The following is a 22,652-nucleotide window of genomic DNA, read 5'->3' on the forward strand; positions in this document are numbered from 1 at the left end:
TCATGAAAACTGAAAAGCGGCCTGGTGATCTTTTTTTTATTTATCTCTTGCATGCTTAAAAACCAAGCCACTCTCTAAAGAAAGCAAAGCAAAGCAAAACAAAACAAAACAAAAGTTGTCTTAAACAAAACCAACCACTTTGCAGTGACCGTTTGGAAGGACCCTCCTTGAAAGAGCAGGTGTCAGCTTCACCAGGGTTCTTGTACTGCAGCCTTCTGATGAGATACCCTTGTCAGTGCTGGTAATGGTGGTCAGAGTACTAGTTCAGAATAAAAGCAGACTTAGATTATCAATTGTGTATGTGAAACAATAGCCATTGGAGGCTGTCATGCTCACAGACAGAGGTACTATAGTGAAGATTGCTTCTTTTGCCATGGAAAACAGGTAAATTTTGCTAAAATTTCAGGTGCTGAACATAGTGTCCCTAAAAATACTTAAGATGAAAAGAAATCAATAAGTATTTTATAAATCTGATTTCTGTTAAGTCAAAGAAAATGTAAGTAATCCTTACAGTTTTTTAACTTGGAACAGTTTGTAGAATTTTTTAAGAACCCTTTGCTAGCTTTTCACTACTTTTGCATTTTTTCATAGCCTCCTGTAGACATTTTGCCCACTTCTCCAAAGCTCTCTATGTTTCTCCTTCTTATGATGGAAGAAGGAAAATAGAAAATAAAGGTATTGTCTGAGAGAAGTTCCCTCGGGGACAAAGTAGCAGAAAAGAGCTGGCAAATATTTAAGGATGCTTTCATAAAGCTCAAGAGCGCTCAATCCCCGTATGTAGAAAATCAAGCAAGAAAGGGAAGAAAGCGATGTGGCTGAGTCAAGACTTGCTGGTTAAACTGAAGAAGAAGAGGGAACTGCATGGGCAGTGCGAGCAGGGGCAGGTAACCTGGGACATGTATAGGGATGCTGCCTGGTTGTGTAGGGATGAGGTCAGGAAGGCCAAGGCACAGCTGGACCTGAACTTGGCAAGGGAAGTAAAGAATAACAAGAAGGGCTTCTACAGATATGTCAAGCAAAAGAGGGAAGTTAAAGAGAACGTACCCCCACTGGTGGTTGGGAATGATGACCTCATATCAACAGATGAGGAGAAGGTTGAAGTACTTAACAACTTTTTTGCCTCAGTCTTCACTAATAACTGCTCTCCTCGCCTCCCCTGTGTCATGGGACAGCAAGATGGTGACCAGGGGAGTAAACTCCCTCCCACAGTAGAGGATGAACAACCGGCTTCATGACCACCTGAGGAACCTGAACATTTATGAGCCTATGGGACCTGATGAGGTGCATCCCACAGTCCTGAGGGAGTTGGTGGGTGTGGTTGCCAAGCCACTCTCCATGATCCGTGAAAAGTCATGGCAATCAGAAGTCCCTGGTGACTGGAAGAAGGGTAACATTGTGTCCATTCTTAAAAAGGGTAGAAAAGACGACCCTGAGAACTACTGACCTGTCAGCCCCACCTCTGCCTGGGAAGATCATGGAAAAGGTCCTCCTAGAAGCTCTGCTAAAGCACATGGAGGACATGGAGGTGATTAATGTCGGCCAGCATGGCTTCACCAGGGGCAAATCCTGTATGACCAACTTAGTGGCTTTTTATGATGGGGTGACCATCATAGCAAGTTTGACAGACTTTTGCAGTTGTTGATGCAGAATTCTTAGAATCATGAGTATTATATGATACTGTGTGTTAACTTCAGTGATTCAGATGACATTGGAGACTTGAGCAGTTTGACAAACAACTTGAGATGATCTAAAATATACATATCACAGTCTCCAAGTCTCTTTTTTAAGTGAAAGTCGTGTATGCATCATGCAGTGGCAAGCTGTATGCTCAAATAAAGCATGCAAGAAGGTTTCAGAGTGCATATGTTGAACAATAGATTCCGACCCTGCACAGAGCATTGGTTTGCTGGCCTCTTCTAGGCGCCTGTGGTCTTAGTACTGCAGCTCTCTAATACAGGTGTTTATATGTGAAATGTGTACAAGTAGGTGGGTTAATTGCAGCCAATGGTTCTGTGCAAACCCTTCTTTTCCAGGGTGGCATTTGCATGAGATAAGTCTTTGTCCGTGCTTCCTGCTACCTCACCTGTGTGTAAGTGATTATAATTCATTGGAAAAGCAAGGTGAAAGTTGATCATCAATATCACTATCTCTGTCCCTGTGAAGAACAGAATTTTCTGCCTCTCTCTACCTTGATATATGCTTGTTCAGCAAAACAGAAAACACACTGGGAGATGCCCTGCCTAGATGAATCATTTCCTCATTGGTAGGACACTGCTATGAAATGAGGGAAGGTCAGTTTCACGTCTCTGATCAGAGGTCAAGAAAACATATATGCCGTAACTGAGCAACCTGACAATATGTGTTTACTGAAGACTCTCTTTGTCTCTCCCTTTAGCTTTGGACAGGCCTGACAGAGCTTCCTGTGCATGATAAACTTATTGCCACACAAGTGTCTTTAAAATGGGTATATTTAAAAAGTTCTTTTTGATGAATTGACATTTTCTTCTAATTAATAGAAAAAATAACTGGCAAGCCATAATTAGGTCTTATCAGAGCCAGAATTTCCAAGATCAGCAGCTGTGTTGTGTCAGTGTTTCTGTCTTGCTTGTGCTAGTGCTGCTACTAGCTTAGATGTTGGCACATCGCCAAGAAGCTGTTACAGCTAATGAAACTTTTTTTTTTATTACTCTTTTCATTGCAACTATTAAACAATACAGATAAAGTAAGATAATTTCAACCTGATTATACCTTTTTCTATATTCTTTTTCTTACAACTACAAATTGCTTCTTGAAATATCTGGACTTCTGTAGGTGAGAGGCTAACAACTAAACATACCCACTTAGATAAGACATCGGAGCACATGCTGAAATTAGCATTAGGCAGTGTTTCTGTACTGCAATATCAATGGGGTAAGGTGAAGCCCATGCCACAGGAAAACACTGCTTATGAGAGGCAGACTCAACCATCTAAAAATGTTTCGTTCAAGAGGAAATATCAGACTGACACTTGTCAGCCTGTTTTTACCATCAACGTGAAAGTAGTTGCAGCATTGTGTGTGTTCAGTCCCAGGGGCAGATGGCCCCATAACAGCTTCTTGGGCTGCACAGACTGTTCCTCATGCCCAGAACTGAATTGAAGGAGTGACTGTACCCCATCTTCTTCTGGAGTACATGTGGGGGATAACTCCTTCTGTCTCCTCTCCTTCCTCTCCAGGTACTTTTGAAAATGTATTTTCCTTTTTACTGTCACAGGCAAATTGAAAAGACAAAAAAGGATATCCAAAGCATTCAAAAGATAAGGAAAATTGTGCAAGATGACAGGATAGGTGTTAAGCTTCACTTCAAAACTGGCAGCTTTAAGGAGACCATTATAGCATACCTGATACTTTAAAATAAGCTGTCATCTGTATAGTATTTTTCTCATCAAATAAGAAAATTATCCTGCCTTAGACCTGATACAAATTCACCAATAGTAGCATGGAGAAGAGATGCTTTCCTTTTCATGCCTCGGGGCTTTGGTAGTGGTTTCATTAAATCAGAGTTCTGTTATTGCCTGTGTGAAAAGAGGAACGAAGCCCAGTTTTCATGATCCTTTCCTCCTCTCACCTTTTTAAAACAGTAAAAAGCAAATTTGAGCAAGATAAAGTGCAGAATTAACAAAGAAATTATATTCAGACAGTTCACTATAACTTAATCAATTTTTCAATTACATTAATTGAAAAGAACAATCATAGATATTGTATTTTGTGGCAATTGAAAGGAAGTGTTTAAATATTGTATGTAAGTAAAACAACAGCTTAAGGCATTCTTGCAAGCAACAGTACTCTTTGGGGGGTAATTAGTGAAAAATAGATATTAAACAGATGATAGCTTTCAGGTTAGACAAATCACTTCAGTACCATCTCATGATGAAGAACTATAAAAGTGAACCTCTCACACCATTCAGCAGGAAACTTAATTTTTATGTTGATCCGTGGTTGATTATAAGCTGGGATGTTTTGTTTTTTGGTTTTGTTTTTTATTTTCTGTGAAAATATCTGTATACTAAGCAGAGTAGCAGTGAGGAAAGCAGACTCTAGAAATGTCTCTGGATTCATAATGAGTTCAGCCATTCACTGACTTTAGGATGGACAGGTAAGCTTATTACTTTGCTGCTACTGAAATAAGATAGCCAAATAGTTGATGTCTTTTCTGAACACAGTCAGATTTCTGGTCATTTGAGAACCATCTGTGCTTACTCATTTTAATAGTTATCATGGATAATCATCCTATAAGTAATGTTAAGGTTAGTGCTAGTGCTAAGTTCAAGTTTGACCAATTATTCAGCTCGAGAATGTCCTTTAGTGCCTCAACAGTCAGATCAGAAGTTCAAGTGAGTGGTGTTTGTGAAATGGAAGTCATTCGTTTTTCCAATGCAGCTGGGAGAACATGTACAAGAGAGGGATTGGGAGCTGAGTCTGGTCCCCATTTGAAACATGGAGAAATTTTAACATGTGAAACCCTGCTTTCTTTTCCTAATAATCCTAGTCAAAGTTGTGAGGAAATTACTTCAGAAAGATGAACTGTACAAACACCAGACATACAGTAACCCTTGCAAGGAGCACAGCAAAGTTTCTTGATTATTTGTTGAATATCCAGTGGATGACAAGAGTCACCTTTGGCCAAGTGCATGGAAACTGGCTGCAGCCCTCTAGTGAGTATGAAATAGGAGCCTGAAGAGATTATTCTTAATACTAGGTAGAATGAGTCCACTCCTGTACAGCTGAAAAATCAGTTGTGGTATGGAAGAGAACAAGCAATTTCAGAATATTTAGCCAGAGTTCTGTATAGATTGGGAAGATGTTTATGACCTTTCTCTCCTTTCTGTCCTCCAGTGGGCTAAAAACCATTCAATTCCTCAACCAAGGGCAGTAGGTAAAAGCTTTCACCTATTCTGTGATAGCATAATGTGAATATGCTTTGCAGTAACAAGGAGTACTCATTAGCAAGGTAGGATTCCCTTACTGTAGAAGACAGCTGGCTGGTGATCACGTTCTGCACTCTATTCGAGCTGTTGGCAGCTGGAGATCAGCACAGCAAACACAGAGCAGCAGACCCAGTCAGTGCATTATTGTTTGGTATGTAGTTGGTGAATGGATTGTATGTATGAGTGACAATGACTGCAGAGAAGAAATAATAACTTTGTAGACCTTTTATCACTCGCCGACAGATTCATTAAATAGCACCATTTGCCATTAGAGACTGAAATGACGCATGTAAGAGTATCCTGCAGCCTCTACATGTTCTGCCCAGGCTCCCATGGTCAAACCAGGGCTAGGCTAAACTAGGAGTCCCAATCAGGAATAATAGTTTTATCTCATTTACACCACTGTGCGTTAGGAGTAATGCTTGCAGCTGGTGACACATTAAGGAGTTAAAGAAGAGAAGAATAGTAGGTTCTTGGAATAAATGTGACAAGAGAAAATGGAACTGAAAATCTGTTAAATAGCCATTAATAAATATAAGCTATACAATTCTTCTCATTCCTTTCCTATTAATCTGTAACTTAATGTCTTTTATTATTATCTTAACATAGAACCCACTTAGGAAGATAGACTGGAAGGTCTTGCAAAAGGAAAAATAGTGTAGCCTGCTGTCTATGATTGTCTCATGCTTTTCAAATTCTTCCTAGGACAATCAAGCCTCAGAATATTTTTCAGACATTGTTTTTATTTATATAGATTAGATTATCTTTCAGCAAACAGAAGCAATATCATGTGATATTTGGACTTAGAACCATGCAGATCAGCAAGTGAGTTGGAACTATTGAATACTGGGTTGAGATAATGTTAAAAACTTGTAAACAATCTATTATTTAATTTCTTAAATTATTGAATGAAATAAGAAAATTGATTTCTTATTTCCTATGGGAGAAAGGCAGATATCATAAAAAGAGGAAAATGTGCCATATGAAATGATACATTCTTTTTTTGATAGGGAGGCTATGACATGTAAATTGCACATACCATTTTAGTGGCATTATATAGTAGAATAGATAGAATAATTTTATTGAAACAGCTTATAAAGTATTTTAGCAAAGTAGGTACTTTAACATAAACAATGTATTCGTTCAAAATAGGATCTTTAAATGAAGTTATGTATTTTCATTTTTTGGCTGTTGCACAGAATTTTGCAAACCTTATCACTTTAATCTTGAAAAGTATATTTTACTGAAATAATGTGTTTAAAAGTGAAGTTACTTCTTCTTTATAAGGAGAAAAGGTATTGTGCTCCCTTTTATATTCTTTCAGTGCTCACTTGCAGTTATCCTTCTGCTGCAGAATGAAATCTCAACAAATGAAATATAGATGTAAATTACCTGTGAATTTTTGGTCAAATGAAACTGCATTTTTTAAAATCCTTCATCAACATAATTTGAGTGATAAGTCAACATTCAGTTAAATACCAAATTTAAGCATAGTAGACATTACAGATATTTCCAGAAATAAACCAGAAAGTAGACCAGAAAGTTATTTTGATATGTTTCATTTTTCCTGCATATTTAATTGTTTCTGTAATTCCATGATTATTTTCTTTCCAAGTCTACTTATCCATTTGAATGATTTTGAGAAAGAGGCAATGAAACCTCTTATGTAGTTAATACCATGAAGCCTTTCCATCGCTGCAATTCTTTGCAAATATGTGATCATCGTTCAATTCTGTCCTTGTCCATACAGCTCTTGTTATCTCCACAGATCTGTATTAATGCTGCTTGAGCTGGTAGTGGATATTTTTAATACCAAATATACTCTCCACAAAGCAAATTTTTCCATCAAATCTGTTAACCTTTTCACACTCAAAGAAAGTTGTATCCTTTTTCCAGAAACAAACAAACAAACAAACATTTTTTAAAACTTTTTACTTTTCATTTTGGATAGCTTTAATATTATTCTGTATTTGTTTCAACAATCATTGTGAATGCCATCCTTCCTGTTCTCTATGTTGAGGTCCCTGTTGGACTTACCATCTTTTCCTGAAAGGCTGTCTGTCTATCCTCTATGTACAAAATACAATCTTGTGCCCAGCAAAATGAAGGACAAGAGGAAAGGCAAAGCTCCTTCGTTCCTTCAGCTTGTTTCAAGGCCTTACAGCACAATAGCACAGAGAGAAAGGATTTTGACTTCAATAATGCCTGCTTATTTTTCATAGAAAGTGCATGAATTATGTTTGAAGTTCTGGTGTGTAAAGCCAGTGAACTTTCACAGGGATTAAAAAAAATTGTAAAACTGTTTTGTAACATTGTAAACTGTTTGTTCCTGGAAACATTTTACCAAGAAAAAGCTATTTTCATATGAAATACTTCAGTTATTACTAGAAAATTAGACAGGGGAGAGATTTTATAATTGTATTGCTTCACTAGGATTAAATCCTTCATACTTCAGACAGTTTTTAGACCAGTGCAATTTATCAGTTGTTATTCAGTGATGTGTTGGCATACTAACTACCTTTCCTATGCTTTGATTCAGAGAACCTCATTTATTGCCCTTCTAATGCTAAGGCAGAGCAGCAGTCTGGTTTTTTCCATAACAAAAATAAATATAGTTGGAGAACTAAAGATTCATCAGTGCCTCCCTGTACCATTCACTTTCTTCTTTTGCTAACCATTTCTATTAAATTTCTTCCTTTATGTTTAGAATTTTACAAGCACAGTTATATGTGCAATTGATTGGAATTGAAAGTAATCTTTTAATATTTTGCTGATGGATGACATGCTATATCTGTGTGTATTACAGTAGAAATGTTAATATTTTAGGATCTTTAAATAAATTATTATTTCAAAAGGCATGGTTATGCCTAATTGGTCAGTTCTAGTCATTTAGACCTCCCCTAGGATCAGCAGAGAAAGACAGAAAAGGGTGAAAAAGGTGAGTTTATTCCATCTAAGAAAGACATGAATTTAAAAATGAGATTAGTTGTTCCTTTTTATCTCTCTCTGATTATGAGAGAAAGAGCTGGGATAACTGGTTTAAATTAGTCACTTGACTTTTAGAAAACTGAACTAAGGTATCACACTAATAACTTTCCAGTCTTTTTTGTCAGTTCCCGTTTTTCAAGTCTGTTTAACACAGAAAGAAAACAGTCTTAATTTTATAATTCTAAAAGCTTCTTTTCAAAGTCCAGTTTTGGTGATCATCAAGTTTGCTTCCTTTTGATTAATTTGATTTTTTAATAATAGTAGCAGATGAAAATTTACAAAGATAAAAATCATTTAAGTATTAGGTTGTGTAAGAAGTTTCTGGATTCTTTATGTGATATCTGCTGTGTAGACAGTGCCATCTTCTACACAACATTGTTTTGCTTTAGTGTACTTAAATGTCATCCTGCTCTCACAAGAAAAGCTCATGTAAGACAGCAGTTTTCTTTGCTTTCACTACTACCAGTCTTATCCCCACTTTGGTTTTGGGCCCATTGTGAGTTTTACAGTTATCAGGCACAAGGAAGCCTGGTAAAAAAAATACCTAGAGGCACGAAATCGTAGTGTCATAAAGCAGTTTGGGTTGGAAGAGACCTTAGAGGTCATCTAGTTCCAACCCTCCTGTCTTGGGCAGGGACGCCTCTCACTATACCAGGCTGCTCAAGACTGCATCCAACCTGGCCTTGGATACCTCTAGGGATGGGGCATACACAGTTTCTCTGGGCAGCCTGTGCCAGTGCCTCACCACTGTCATGGTGAAGAAATTCTTCCCAATGTCTGGCATCACTAGGCTTACATAATAATTTCAGGAGCGTGCTGAGGAGTTCAGTGAAACTTAGGATGGTATAAAGTTTCAGATGCTGATGTTATAGAAAGATTGAGATACTTTATTAAAACAATGAGTTGAGTTTTGAAAGGCAGAATAATAGGATGAAACTCAGAAATTCAAAATTCAAGGGCAGACTGCTGCTATAAACTGGAAGATAAAATCACAGCAATTGCAAGCAGCAAGGAGAAAATGAGGATTCTGAGTGATGAAGCTGCTCATAGAATGACTTCAAACAACCATTTCAATACATCTTGGATTTCCATTAGAAGGGCAAGAAATAATAGTCTGAACTGTGAATCAGTGAGACTTCCTCCAAAATACTATGTACAGTTGTGGTAATTACACTTGGAGAAAGGTGAATTCAAACTAGAATGGGTGAAAAAAAAAGAGGGCTGGTATGCTGTCTTCTGAACAATAAGTAGTATAGACTACTTGGATGAGGCTAGGAGGAGGCAGGATTGCCATCTATCACTCCAGAGAAAAATACCTAGGGACAGGAGCTTTCAGAGCTGCTAGATATTTTTTTCACTAAGCAGTAGATGACTTAAACTGCATCTGCATACATGTAGATTGAAATCTCAAATAAGATTCAGAGCTATATACATGACCCCTGAGCTTTTTAGAAGAATATTCCTAAATATTAATGGAGAGAAAGTCTTTTAGGTGGCTTAATTTGTTTATAAGGAGTTACATTCTGTGATATTTTACAACAGCAGGGGAATAAATTAAATAACTCGGGGAACTGATTTTTCCTAACATAGTTTGGAAGCCGTACAGAAATGTGATGGTTCTTTGCTTGATGTTCATTGTTTAGAAAGTCTTCATATTGATCAAATTGCCTCCTCTGGCCTTTCTATTGCTTCTCGGTGAGTAAATCTCCTGCATATGATAATAAAGCTTAGATTTTCCTGTTATACATGGCAGGCAAGTATTTAGAAACTATTTTAAGGCTACTGATGAATTTATTGCATTTAAATTGTTAGACATAACTTGGTTAATTCAGCAGAAGGATTTTACAAATGATTGCTACTTTCTTTTTACGTTTGTAGTCAGTATATTTGATTTTTTTTTAGAGACATCATTGGAAAGTTTTTATTCATAGGGCTGTGGCTTTGTCTGGATATAAACAATAGATAAAATGCTGTTTCTTCCTTTTTTTTCTAGCCTGTGTACACGTGACACAGCATGTTAAAACCAAAATTCAAGTATTTTATTAACGTACGTTAAAGGCCAAGGTTACATTTTTGTTAAAAGGAAAGAGAAATGAAACATAAACTTTTTAACAGATGCTTTTAACTTTTTTTAATTGAAAATTCCTAGCAGTGAGGCTCTATTACTGTGGAAGAAATTGTTGTATGAAGTGCAAAAGGCATATTGTTCAAGTGCAGGAGCAGGGACCTAGGTCTTTTGAAAAGCTAGTCAATCATCGAAGTTGATGAGTGTTAACCTTTTGGAAAAATCTGACATTGGCGGTTATTCCTGAAATGTATATTTTGGGTGTGATCAGGTCCAGGTACCATATGTGAACATCATTAGTTTCGTGGATTATTTAGCTGGTACTATCAATGTATTGCATATGTTTATAAGGTTATAGTATCAAAGACTGAACACTGACCTGAGATTTTTTTCAGCTAGAAAGGGCAGCTTGACAGTTAAGAAATACTATGAGGAAAGGACCTCGTAGGCTCAACTTATGTAGTAAAATATCTTATGAGAAATTAGCATTTGGGTTTCTATTTTGCTGGTTTCACTGGGTTATCACCTGTATTGGGATACTGACTTAATTTTAAAATATTTTCCCTGCTACAGTTGCAAATTGCTATTAAAAAGATCTCAGTCATCTCTTTTGCCTTTTCCATACCTATTTTTTTAAGGAAAACTGCAATTTCCCAATGAACTCTAGTAAGGACTTCATATGATTGATGTCATACTTCTTGCCTTTTGTGGGAGGAACACTGTAGCAGATTTTTTGCTGTATACAAGGAGCCCATGAATAAGGTTATGGCTGAAAAAAACAACAAATAGTTGTAACTGAATGGTGCTTTATAGTAAGACTCTGTGAAATACTACTTAACTTGGAAATCCTCTTGACTATTTCAGCAATTTTATTTGTTAATTTGTGTAACATTTATAGGCATTTCCATTTCAGTGGCAAATATAAAGCATTGGGATAGAAATTACTGAAATTATGGCAGTGCAATATATAAATCATATTATAATGCATACTCATTTTTGGACAAGTAATTCAATATTCATCTTTAAAAAGAGATATGTGAGGAGTGGTCAGCAGCACAGTATTTCTTTCATTCAATGAGATATTGAAAAGACCAGAAATACATAGTTATAATAGGTACAAAAACCAACATCAGCATCAAGAGTACTGCTTACTTTTATGATAATATAAGAAATTCAGAGAGAAAAAAATTAAAGTCCAAAAATATTTTATTCTTTGTACAACTAATACAGGGAAAGAGAGAAGATGTTTAAAGCATTCTAAAAGCATTTAATTACCAGAAAACACATCAGGGTTGACTGGACCATGTTTAGGGTTTTATAGAAGTAAAACTTACTTAAGTGTAGTAACATTAGACAAAACAACAAAGTTCTCATTTTAAAAAAGTTTATCTTAGCTTTCCTTTGTCTTGCCATGTCTTCATGCAGCACGGGCTTTGCTGATTAGCCTGAATGCCTCTTCTTTCTCTTTTCTGGTTTTCCAGAACCCTGAAATTGGAGTTAGTTTTCCACTGCCTTTAGAGGCCTCTGACATCTCTTTAGACATGCACACATGGAGTCCAAACAAATGGAAACAAAAAAAACCCCAAAACCCTAAGCAAACCCACATTTTCAATCAAGAAGGGAAAAGACTCCAGATACAGCATGATAAGAAGAGTCATTAGAGATATGTTATTTCATTCACATATGAAGATGCAGATTCAAGTGTCACGTCTGATGGATGTCGCAAGATCGGTTACAGCTCTTCTAAACATGATTAAAATACAAAGTTTTGACAAAATTTCACTTTACTGACAATTTTATCAACTTCATATATGAAATCACACTTAGAAAAATCAGGGAAGATGCTACTGAATTTTCAAATTTAGACAAGGGATTCACAGTGCTAATTAGAATTTTGAAGTCTTTTTGACATGATTTTTTTTCACAGAAAATAATTCAGTTCTTTTGAAGTTATTTTTGTGAACTTTCTTTTCTGAGAAATGAACTTTTGTGAACTTTCTTTTCTGAGAAATAAAAAAGCAATTATTAGTTGAACTGAGTTGGTGAAATATATCAGTTACTGAAGAAAAGAATAAATTAAAAGCTTTGAATGGACACTTCACATGACTGTTATGACAGTGTCAAGACAGGAGTAGTAGCAGCGTGAATGATAGAGAATATGAACCAAAATCATACTGAGAAAGATTAGAAGATTTATCACAGAATGATAATGAATGTAAACTGTACATTCATAGGGTGAGATACTTTGACATGGAAAGAGACCTTGATAGTATTCACATGGTTAAGTATTTCTGGGAATTATGGAAGACTAACTTTCTTCTTGTAGAATATTTAAAGAAAATGATGCTAATATGCAACCATCCCTATTTTTATATGTACCATTAATTTGGAAATATTTTGAGACACACTAGGGATAAGCACTACATTCCTACTAGGTGTATTTTTTCTGTTTCCATAAAATTCTCATGTGTAAGCATAAAGCCTACTAAAGAATTCGCATGTGTGAGATAAAACATCTATTCAAATAAGAACACTAATGAAAGGGAGCAAATGTAAACGGCTGGCCAAGCAAATTGCTTTTAGTATGAATGTTCTCTTCTTCAAGGTCATTCCAGTATAAAATGGTATAAAATGCAGGTCTCTTGGGAAATGTGTATTTAAATATATAAAATATTACTCTTTATTATGGTTATCAAGCACCTTTGTGTGCAAGATTGGATAGAGGGGTACAGCCCCTGTGCTAGGGAGCGTAGTGAAGTTCTTTGCCTGTCCATGTGTGCTATGATGTGAGACACGTTACATATCCCTACATGAGGCCACAGCAATGGAGGTCTAGAAGACAGACATGAAGGGGACATTGTGCATCTTCTCCTTGGCTTTGCTGAGAGAAAGAGTGCTGCAAAGCAGCTGGGACTGTGTTATCACCTTGGTGAGATATGTAGAGCACGGGGCGATCTCACGTCCCTTCCTTCTAAGTAAATCCCTAGATTAGCTGTGACTCATTAGTAGGGTAATTTTAGAAACATAACTTTGTTTATGCTAAAGCATGTCACTCTTCTGGTGACCCAGAACTTTGATTTAAACCCCCAATATATGGATAGATTTCTTTGTATCAGAACAGAAAACAATGATGAGCATGCAGATTTTTAAAGGATGGGAGCAAAGAATTCTTGCTGTAGAGGTGCAAAATAGCTGTACAGAGGTTAAATTAGACTTATATATTCATCATACATTGTTAAGTAGTCCCATGCAGAATTACTTTCCTCTTATTTGTGGAAAGCATGTTGTACCTGTAGTTTCATCTAATCTTTTGCCACTTTGCTAAGCAAAACTAATCTCAGTTCCAGAGGACAGAGCAGCCTTCAGTTATGCAAGCTAAAGGATATGTGCTGCATTTCTAAAGAGTGCAATTATAAATTCATTTAATTGCACTACAGAGATGCTGATTGGCATTAAGTTTTCATTTTTTTTCACTGAAAACAGTTAAAATTGCCAGATTAAGCATGAAAAAAAAATCGAAGAGAAAAATTAAATTAAGACTCTTTACAAAGGTGAACCAAGTTTCTACCAAGTTTTAACTAACGTATTAGCCTGAGAAGAGTTTTGTCCTTCTGTATCTCAGCACCTTATCCTCCTCGACTGAGGGAAGGATTAGGTATCTGAGGGGAAAGAGTCTTAGGTCCGGCAGTACTTGTCTATTTGCGGTTTAGGCAGCTTTTCCATTTTGTAGCTTTCAGATATAGCCTGCAGTTTAGCAGAGTACAACTCTGGGTGTGCTAGTTCAGCACTTTCTTTTCTGAAAATTATACCGTCCAAAAGGGCTTCTGAAGAAAGGCAGCAAATAAAGCAGAAGACAGGATAGAGTGCTAGTAGAAACAAAGAAACCAAATGCACAAGGTACATGAAGTGAGGGTCTGTGAGTCTCCTGAGTCCTGGCATCTCTTTTCCCCCACTTTCAGTTTCTTGATGCCCTGCCTGTTTTTCCAGGCCACTTCCTCTCTTCTATTCGTTCCTCCCATGGAACGGTTTCTGCTTAATTCTGAAATTTCACACCTTAAACTCTCTCTGAATGTAGCACTAGAGATGTAGAAGCACACTGTGTAATTTCCATGTCTGCTGCATGGAATGAACTAAAAGGGTGTTGGTGTATAGCTGTGTAAAAGGGTGTATAGCTGGGAATTAAAGGAACGCACGACAAATGTGAGAGTTTGGCTTCTAAAGCTTACGCATTAATGTGGATAATATTATTGTCACTAAAGGCAGTTTTTGTATTTTACAGTTGTCCTGTCACGTGAATAATACTGAATTAAATAGTGTTTGTATGAAGGTTCTCTGAGATACAAACACACTATCTTTATAAAATATGTGAAGCTTAACTGGATACATGAATTAATTTTCATTTTGTAGGTGCCTTTCTATAGTAAAAATATGGCTTTTTTTTTCTAACTCTTCTTTCATTGTCCTGACAGTACAAACAAGTGGAACAATACATGTCATTCCACAAGTTACCTGCTGAAATGCGCCAGAAGATCCATGATTACTATGAGCACCGCTACCAAGGCAAGATATTTGATGAAGAAAACATTTTGAATGAGCTCAATGATCCTCTCAGGGAGGTAAGATTAAAGCATTTGAGTAGTTCTTCATGATGCAGAAAACTTCCACATCTTTACTGTTACTATGTTGAAATGTTTTTTTCTGATTTATTCTGTAACTTTTAATCTCATTTTACCTAGTCAACAAATGACCAGGAGAATTAATTTTATATTAGATCAACACAAGGAAATAGGCAGATTTATATTCTATTCTGAACCAGTCTGTCAGAGTCACTACCATGCAACAATGTCAGAGAGTAAAATCTTGTCCTTAATTGTTGAAAAAGGTCATGTTTTTTTCTGCCATTTTTTAAAATAGTGAGGAGCTGGAATAGAGTGGTCCTGGAGAAAGTTTTGTTTTGTTTTGTTTTTCCTGCTCTCCCTACTTACCAACCACCTATCTGTGCAGATGAGCCCAGTGAAAGCCAGAAGTGAAGGGAGAGCTATTTTTTCTCATTCTGTAAAGTAACATCCTTGTTAAGATGGTCTTACTTGAGATGAAGGTGATTCAGATACAATATACAAGCCATTAAAAAAATCTCTTTTGTTAAAACTCTAGACTGTATTTCAGTTGGGGGGGGATATTGTTATGTTTTGTTATGTTGTGTTGTGTTATGTTATGTTACATTACATACATTGTTATGTTGTATGCGGAAGCACTTGGAATTTTCTTTGGCAAGGTGCTCGTGTGAGAGGAAGGCAGCGTGCATGCTGCTGTAACAGAGGTAGCTACTAAATAGGAATATAAATCTGCCCTCTGTTGGGTGGTGTGAGAGGAAGGCAGCGTTCATGTTGCTGTAACAGAGGTAGCTACTTTATGGGAATATAAATCTGTCTTTTGTTGGGTGCTGCTCATGTCTGACTTTCTCAAGGACTTTTGTGTTATCACTTGGCTGATACTCTCTACTGAAAGTAGGAAAAAAACCAGAAAAGAGTAAAGTTGAAAAATTCAGGGAGAAGAAAAGGAAAAGAATGAACAGGGAAAAGAGAAAAGAAACAAGAAGAGGGAAGAATAAATGACAGCCAGTGTGACATGTGATGAAACTGATGTAATTTTCAATAATACCAAGTAATGCCTTCTGATATCCTCTGCCATAGGAGAACTGGTGCTAAGTATCTGTTTGTGTGTGTGTATATGCAAAATGTATGTGTATGCATATATATAATAGCTAACAGAGCACAGGATGATATCTATACTTCTGGAAATGTTGAAGGTATTTTAACAATGTTTATGGCACAAGGAAAGCATAGGTCTGTGATGGATTGTCTGTATCTTTGAATCTTGCTCTTTGTTGTGGAGGGAAAATATCATAAAATCCATTGCCAAAATCAATCAAGTTCTCTATTTAAAATAGTTATAAGAAACAATGCCTTGCCCATTCATAGACTCCAAGGGTAGCTGGTACAGTTTTGCTACGTTTGTGTTATGATAGTCTTATAGCGGCCTCCCTCCTTACAAAATACCAGCTAGGAGTGGTGAACAGTGCCCAGACTTGCTAGGTCATTTCTAGATGACTCAAGTGAAAATCAGGCCAAACTATGACTGTTTTAACAATTTGACAGTACAGATGACTGAATTACAGTGCTGAGGCCTGATTAATTCCAAGGCATAGATGTAGCCTGAGCCCTTTTGTTATATTGTGGATTTGTAAGTGTTTTGGAGAGCAGGTGAAGGACTCTGGCTCCTGCACTACCTCTACCAGTTTACCTTGTGGCTCCCCTTGGTAGCAATAGAAATGTCAAGAGGAGAATGTACTATAAAAATCTATCATGTGGGACAGGAAAAGTGTGGGAATTATTCCTAGAGTACACTGACAGTCAAAATATGAATCTTGGCCAGCATGGAGCTTTTCTTTTCTTCAGAGAACAGAAGCAAGTATAGACGCATCAGTCACTAACATCAAAAACTGTTTAATTTATTCCCACTTTTAAGGAAAACAATCTTCCATAAACAAAGTCTAATACACTTCAATTGCAAAAATCTTCTTTTACTACCAAAAATTTGCAATTATGGCACTCTAATTACCTGTCTTTTCCTCCTTTCCTCTCCCTATCTTGTGTCCTCCCTTCCTCCCTCCTCTAGCCCTCTTCTCTTCCTTCTTTCTTATTGCATAAAAGCAGCAAGGCAAATCTGGTCACGCTTAAAAAACAAAAAGCACTTTGGAGAGAGATCAAGAATGGTAACTTTCAAAAATTAATGAGCCACTAGAAGTGCGGAGTATGAATACAATTTCACAGGAGTGGCTTCTGGGTTTTCTATGGTCATGGTGTAGCATGTCTTCTTTGTTCTCTGTGTCATACAAGAAAAAATTATTTACTCAGCTACAATCAGGTTGCTCACTGGTGGTGACATGGTAGTCATTCCAGAAAAAGATTAAAAAAAAAAGAATTGATAAAAATTGAGAACTTGAAAGTGGCCATTCCAGAAAGAGCTTCCGAATTCTGGTGGCAGCTCATGCACACATGCTCATACCCCGAAAATACCACTTGTGTGTTTACTTTGTCAAGCAGTTTCCAATTTTGTGTTAGCTACCACTTCAGTAAGTGTAGTTTGGTAGTGCAGGTAGTGGCTTTTTGATGTTACTAATGCATAATAAAGTAGAGCCTTCTAAAGGCAGATCAGAATTGCTTATGTTGGATATACCATCTTAAATGCCAAATACTGAACAAGGCTATAACATCCAGGTGATAGCACAGATACCCTAGCTGCATCATTCAAGAATAAATATTTACTGCATTCCTTAAATTTTTAAAGAATGCTGTGTTTTAGTATGGTTTGAGTTTATCATAGGGTAAAAATCAAACATTCAGACTCTCCACAGGGCATACTTAGCTTGATGAAAGTAGTTTCTGATGAAGGTGTTCAACTGAAACCAGTATTTCCTTACTTACAGTAAGCAGGACAAAAGAAAGCACATAAACTACTGCATAATTATGGCACGAATATCATCAAATATTATGAAAAATATAAAAGTATTTTCAGTTCTCCTTTTTCTCAGCCATTCAAGTTTACTGTACGAGCTCAAATTTTCCACATCCAGGCTCTGTTTAGGACTGATGATCTTTTTTATGGTTGATGTTTTAAACTTTTGGCTCCTTTTTTAGCAGGGAAGTAATTATGCGTTATATAAATATAGCCTTTAAAAATGGCTAAATGACATAGAATTAGCAGTAAAAATTTGCTGTAAAACTAATTCTTATGTGACAAATAAACTAATACTAAATGACTAAATTAATACTAAACTAAACTAAAATGACTAATAAAGTTATATATGCTTATAGTAGAGGTAAGACTTTTTTGGTAAAAGAGAGTGGGTGTTCTTTTACTGAGCTCCTGAAAAATATGTGTGGAAAATTCATAGTAGGTTAGATGATTAAGATACCGAAAATCTCAGAAAAACCTCAGTACATATTTGTAACTGGATAACTTTGTTGGGTAACAGAAGTGATGTGTATTGCATGGAATTAACTAGGCTTTCATAAAAAGAAGAAAAAGATTAAAAAGATTGCTGAATATTTTTTACATTTTACAAGGCTTTCTCTAGATGCTTCAATAACTGAGTAAAGCTGACCTGTATCATTCAAGGATAAGTTTGTATTAATAAAGAGATTCCCTTCAATGACTGCAAACTAAGGTCGACACGGGACATAAAAACTTTATCTTCTCCCAGGTTGAGTTAGTTTCATCATTAGTCCCATAGTAATGTAGTTTTAACTGTATATCTTCAGCTCTGCACACTCAAACTGAATCAACCGTGCATTGCCATATGTGGTGTGCTATAATCAGTTCTTTAGGAAGGGTACTCTATGATGAAAATAAGGAGTTTCAGTTTTCTTTTCATTACATTCAGAAATTTGACTTGCTGAAAAGTTTATCCCCCTTTTCACGGTTAGACGTATCTCGTAATAACTATGCAGACTTCTTGACAATCAGATAGTCGGAAGACTCCTGGCAGTTACAATTACAGTAGGGATGGAAGACTTTGAATTATTTCTTCCAGGCCATGTGGGCTGGAATCATTGAACCTATCTGTAGCTCCACTGAAGTTCTACAACAGGTGTGAGCTAATCATCAGGACCTGTGCACAAAGCACCTACCCCACTCTCTCCCTCACCCCCACCACTGCCCCGCACACTCTCACTATAAAGAAAATCTAGCTGACTAGCTTAGAAGAAAGGCTACATCTTCAAACATCAGTTGACATGGGAAATAGATTCTACTATTAATAATACTTGCAATTAACTATCTCCTTTCCTCATTTCTTGAGGTAGTAATTAGCAATTGGTAGCAATTAGCATGCTTTCCTTATAAAAATATAATCTTTGGTTCTTTAGCAGAGATATCTGTGAATTTTTATAAATGTTATGTGTTTTAACTTGGAGCTTTTGCTACCTGTGTTCTTGGACATCATTTGGTGTCAGAAAGCCCTAGTCACTAAAATGGTAGTGCAAAAGAACATATAAATAGCCCCACCCCTAACCAACCCAAAAGAGAAATCTATTCCAAAAGGACCTCTGAATTACAAAAGTTTAAAGACATATCAGTAAGCAGTTTCATCTAAGAAAAGAGCGTAGGAAATGTCAGTGGCTCAGCTCTGGCAGTAAGCCACCAGCCTTCCTAGCAGTGACTGTAGGTGAATGTCCATAGTAGAATGAGAACACGGCACATATAGTATATTCCTTGATAACTCTCGTAGACTCCCATTTTTTTTCAGTTCAGGGGATTCTCTGAAAATGTTGTCTCTACTGTATAATCATATCTATCTTCTAATTACTTATTTATACTCTTCTTTCTGAATCCATGTAGTCTCTTTGCAACCACACCATCCTTTGGCAAGGAGCACAGACCTGTACACTGCTGCATGAGAATCCACCTCCTCATTTTGGGATTAAACCTGACTCCTACAGCTTTTTGGTTTTGATGGCCATTAATTCATGTAAAAAAAGTAATAGTACAGTCAATTCCTACCCACTCTTCACATGCCAGTTAAAATTTTATAGGCTTCTATTATAATATCCTTAAATTATATTTTTGGAAGGCAAAGAGATCTATTCTACTTAATTCTTTCTTACATGGAAGCCATTCTCAATAATTTTTCCTGGCCTTTTAGAGATGAGAGCACCAGATCTGCAGCCAGCCTTTCCTAATAATTCCTAACATTAATTTGCTTTTGTAGTCACTGCCAACCAGAGCTAAACCCTAAGGGGTAATGAATATGTTGTTTTATTTATGTATCTAGGTGTATCAATTAGTATTGCTGTCCATCAGTAACTTCCAACTAGCCCAAAAGAAACTGCTTTTGGTTTCTTTTTAACAAGCTTCTTCGGTACTATTTCTGAACTTGAGCAGAGCTATGTGAAGTTTGTGGACTTTGTTTTTCCTGCAGGGGTGGATGTAAGTACAGTATGGTACCTATTACAGCCTTATGAGTCAGGCGTAACATAAAATAAAATAGTGAAAAGATTCCATTACTGGATTTGTAGTTGACAATAGTAGTTGTATATAAGTGAAAACAGGACTAAAACCAGATCAGTTTGATATATGTACACAAATCAAGTTTCTTTTTAGAGAATTTTTAGTATTTTCAAATTATTTTTAAAATTGTCAATTTGATAGCTTCACCATTTTTTTCCAGTACTTAACCTTATCCTTTTTGCCATTAAAACTTACTTCCTTTTCTAATTATCTTTCCTTTTATTTAATGTTTTTTCTTTAGAATTTGGAAAAGATTATATTCTTATTTAAACCAAATTATAATCTTAAGCACAAAGGATGAAAAATAACTAGAGTTAATAGCTTGAGGCTAAATGAGGTGTGATTAGACCCTAGTATGCTTCAATCCTTTTTAAGAGTGTAGCCGTTATGATTTTTGGATACAGGCCATCAAACATTAAAATAATTGTAGAAAATCAAACAAGTTTATTAAAAAGCATCAGAGTATAAAGATAACAAAGTATCAGAATCAATATTAAATTATTGGACATTCCAAATATTTTGCTTCCATAACAACCTAGCTCCATAAATTTATCTCATAAAAGACAAAGAGGACATTCTTCCGTTATAATCCACTGCACTTTTATGTGGTGAAGCTTGCTAGAAAGCTTAAAGAGGAGAACTAGGGAAAAATGCATCAAAATTGTAAATGTAGTCATACTGGAACTCATCCAAGTGTCTCTTTATACATCTACATGGAGAGAGTGGATGCTTCTATGAACTACGCACTAGCATTCAAGTTATTTTTCACAGACACAGGTAAAACATAACTTCAGTTCATACTCTGTAGTGTTGAAGTCATGAATGAATTATGCAGCTTGTCAGTCTTGCAGAATAATTGCTGATAGATGACAGCATTATCTATTTGGCAAATGCTGAAAAAAAAGGAAGCGTTGCAGTTTCTCAAAGATATCTGTGAGGTATATCTGAAAATTAGTCTAAGTATGCAAGGCTTAAGCAAACCTCTGAAAACCTCTTAGAAAGGACTATAGTTTTTGGGTTAAAAATAGTAACAAATGAGCCATTTTAATGTTGTAAGTGGGCAGACAATCACCAGGTGATTGGATTATTGTGTTTTAAGGTGCTTTGCCTCAGCAGGTGTGACATGGTAACAGACTGTGTGCACACTCAAATCTGTTTCCTGGAGCCCTGAGACAATGCAGTTTAATTTCCTGAACTATGGGGAGTATATTTACTTCAATATCTGCACACACTCAAGTCTACATTCTGCAGTTGAGCCAGCTTTTGAATTGCCATCCACTTTCATTGCTGTTGATTCTATTCAAGAAACTTTGATCACAGTCCCTTCTGTGTTTGGCATGCTTTGTTAGCATGTTCATCCTGAGCTGACACATGTTTTGGCAAATCCAAGATCTAACTGCTTCTAATAATACAGATAATAATACACCAGCAATTCTCAGTAGCTACGATTTTTAACAGTCTTGTTAGTGCACCTACGAGATTCCTTTGTCATAATTGTTTATTAATATTTTAGACGTGACAGTTCCTTCATGAGCACTTCAAATGTACTATTCTGAAACAAATCTCCAAATCTTAGTGCAATAATTGTCTTTCATAGAAAGGTAAGTTTTTTGAGAAAAGTACCAAATGAAAACTAAATTCTGTGAGATATGTCAAATCCCATTATAGAAGAGTAAGTCCAGTCTGTGACTGCTCCTGTTTGAACTGCCAGTCAGGCATCTGAAGAGCAGAATCAGAATGGTTTTGGTGGATAATAGGTCTCGTTCATTTAGAGAACAGCAGCTAATGCAACAGGAGTGTTGTCCAGCAGAGAATTTCACAACATTGCCTCCTTCAGTCCAAGATCATGCTTCCAAGTGTCTGTCATATCTCAGTTTTTAATGGTATGAGGGATTGTTCAGCTAGTTGATACCAAGGAGCTGTAGATGGAAAGAGACAAGCACTTTTTTTTTTCTTTTTTCCATTCATGCAGTTTCTGCTGAAAGCCAGGAAAGGTTACTACATATTAGGCAATGCTTACCACAGCATGTTCATTCCTGTTAGGTCTGAATATGGTATTGCAATTATAGATGGCATTGCTGATTCTGAGGACAAATATACTAACAAAGAACTTCAGATGACTCCTGATTTAATTCTCCTTAGGTAAACACATTCTTTAATCCCATGCATGCTTTGGTTTGGCTAGTGTTCTCTTTAGCAGGATTTGGAAAATTTTGATTTATTTAGCTGAAATAAAATTGTCTTTTATGCTAATCCCTGAGTTGTATCTATGAGTCTATTACATTAGAACTGCAGAAGTTAGCACATGTTCCTTTGAATCCTTTAGAGAATAATTGAAGATAAATGAAAAATGAATACATGAAAATTCTTCATGCAGGATTAAAAACTACAAAGTCTGTTTTAATTCAAGATTAGGGGGTGTAGGATCTGGCTTCAGGAAAGCAATCTGGTATTTGCCAGGGTTCTACATTTTCCCTTAATGGACTTCTGCAGTAAACAAGTCATTTTACTTGCGTAAAAGGACCATAGGAAGGAGAAAGAGGGAAGACAGGATTCAACCCT

At 36.4% G+C, this 22,652-nt stretch overlaps 1 protein-coding gene across 1 annotated transcript in view; it reads left to right on the forward strand.

Moving 5' to 3' along the window:
- Positions 1 to 22,652, forward strand: part of HCN1 (hyperpolarization activated cyclic nucleotide gated potassium channel 1) — a 202,319-nt gene that overhangs the window by 141,370 nt on the left and 38,297 nt on the right. Inside the window, exon 5 of the mRNA XM_069879907.1 lies at positions 14,489 to 14,635. Coding sequence (XP_069736008.1) covers positions 14,489 to 14,635 — 147 coding nt within the window. The remainder of the gene's footprint in view (positions 1 to 14,488; positions 14,636 to 22,652) is intronic.

The sequence above is a fragment of the Phaenicophaeus curvirostris genome, chromosome Z (assembly GCF_032191515.1).
Source record: "Phaenicophaeus curvirostris isolate KB17595 chromosome Z, BPBGC_Pcur_1.0, whole genome shotgun sequence".
Taxonomy (NCBI): domain Eukaryota; kingdom Metazoa; phylum Chordata; class Aves; order Cuculiformes; family Cuculidae; genus Phaenicophaeus; species Phaenicophaeus curvirostris.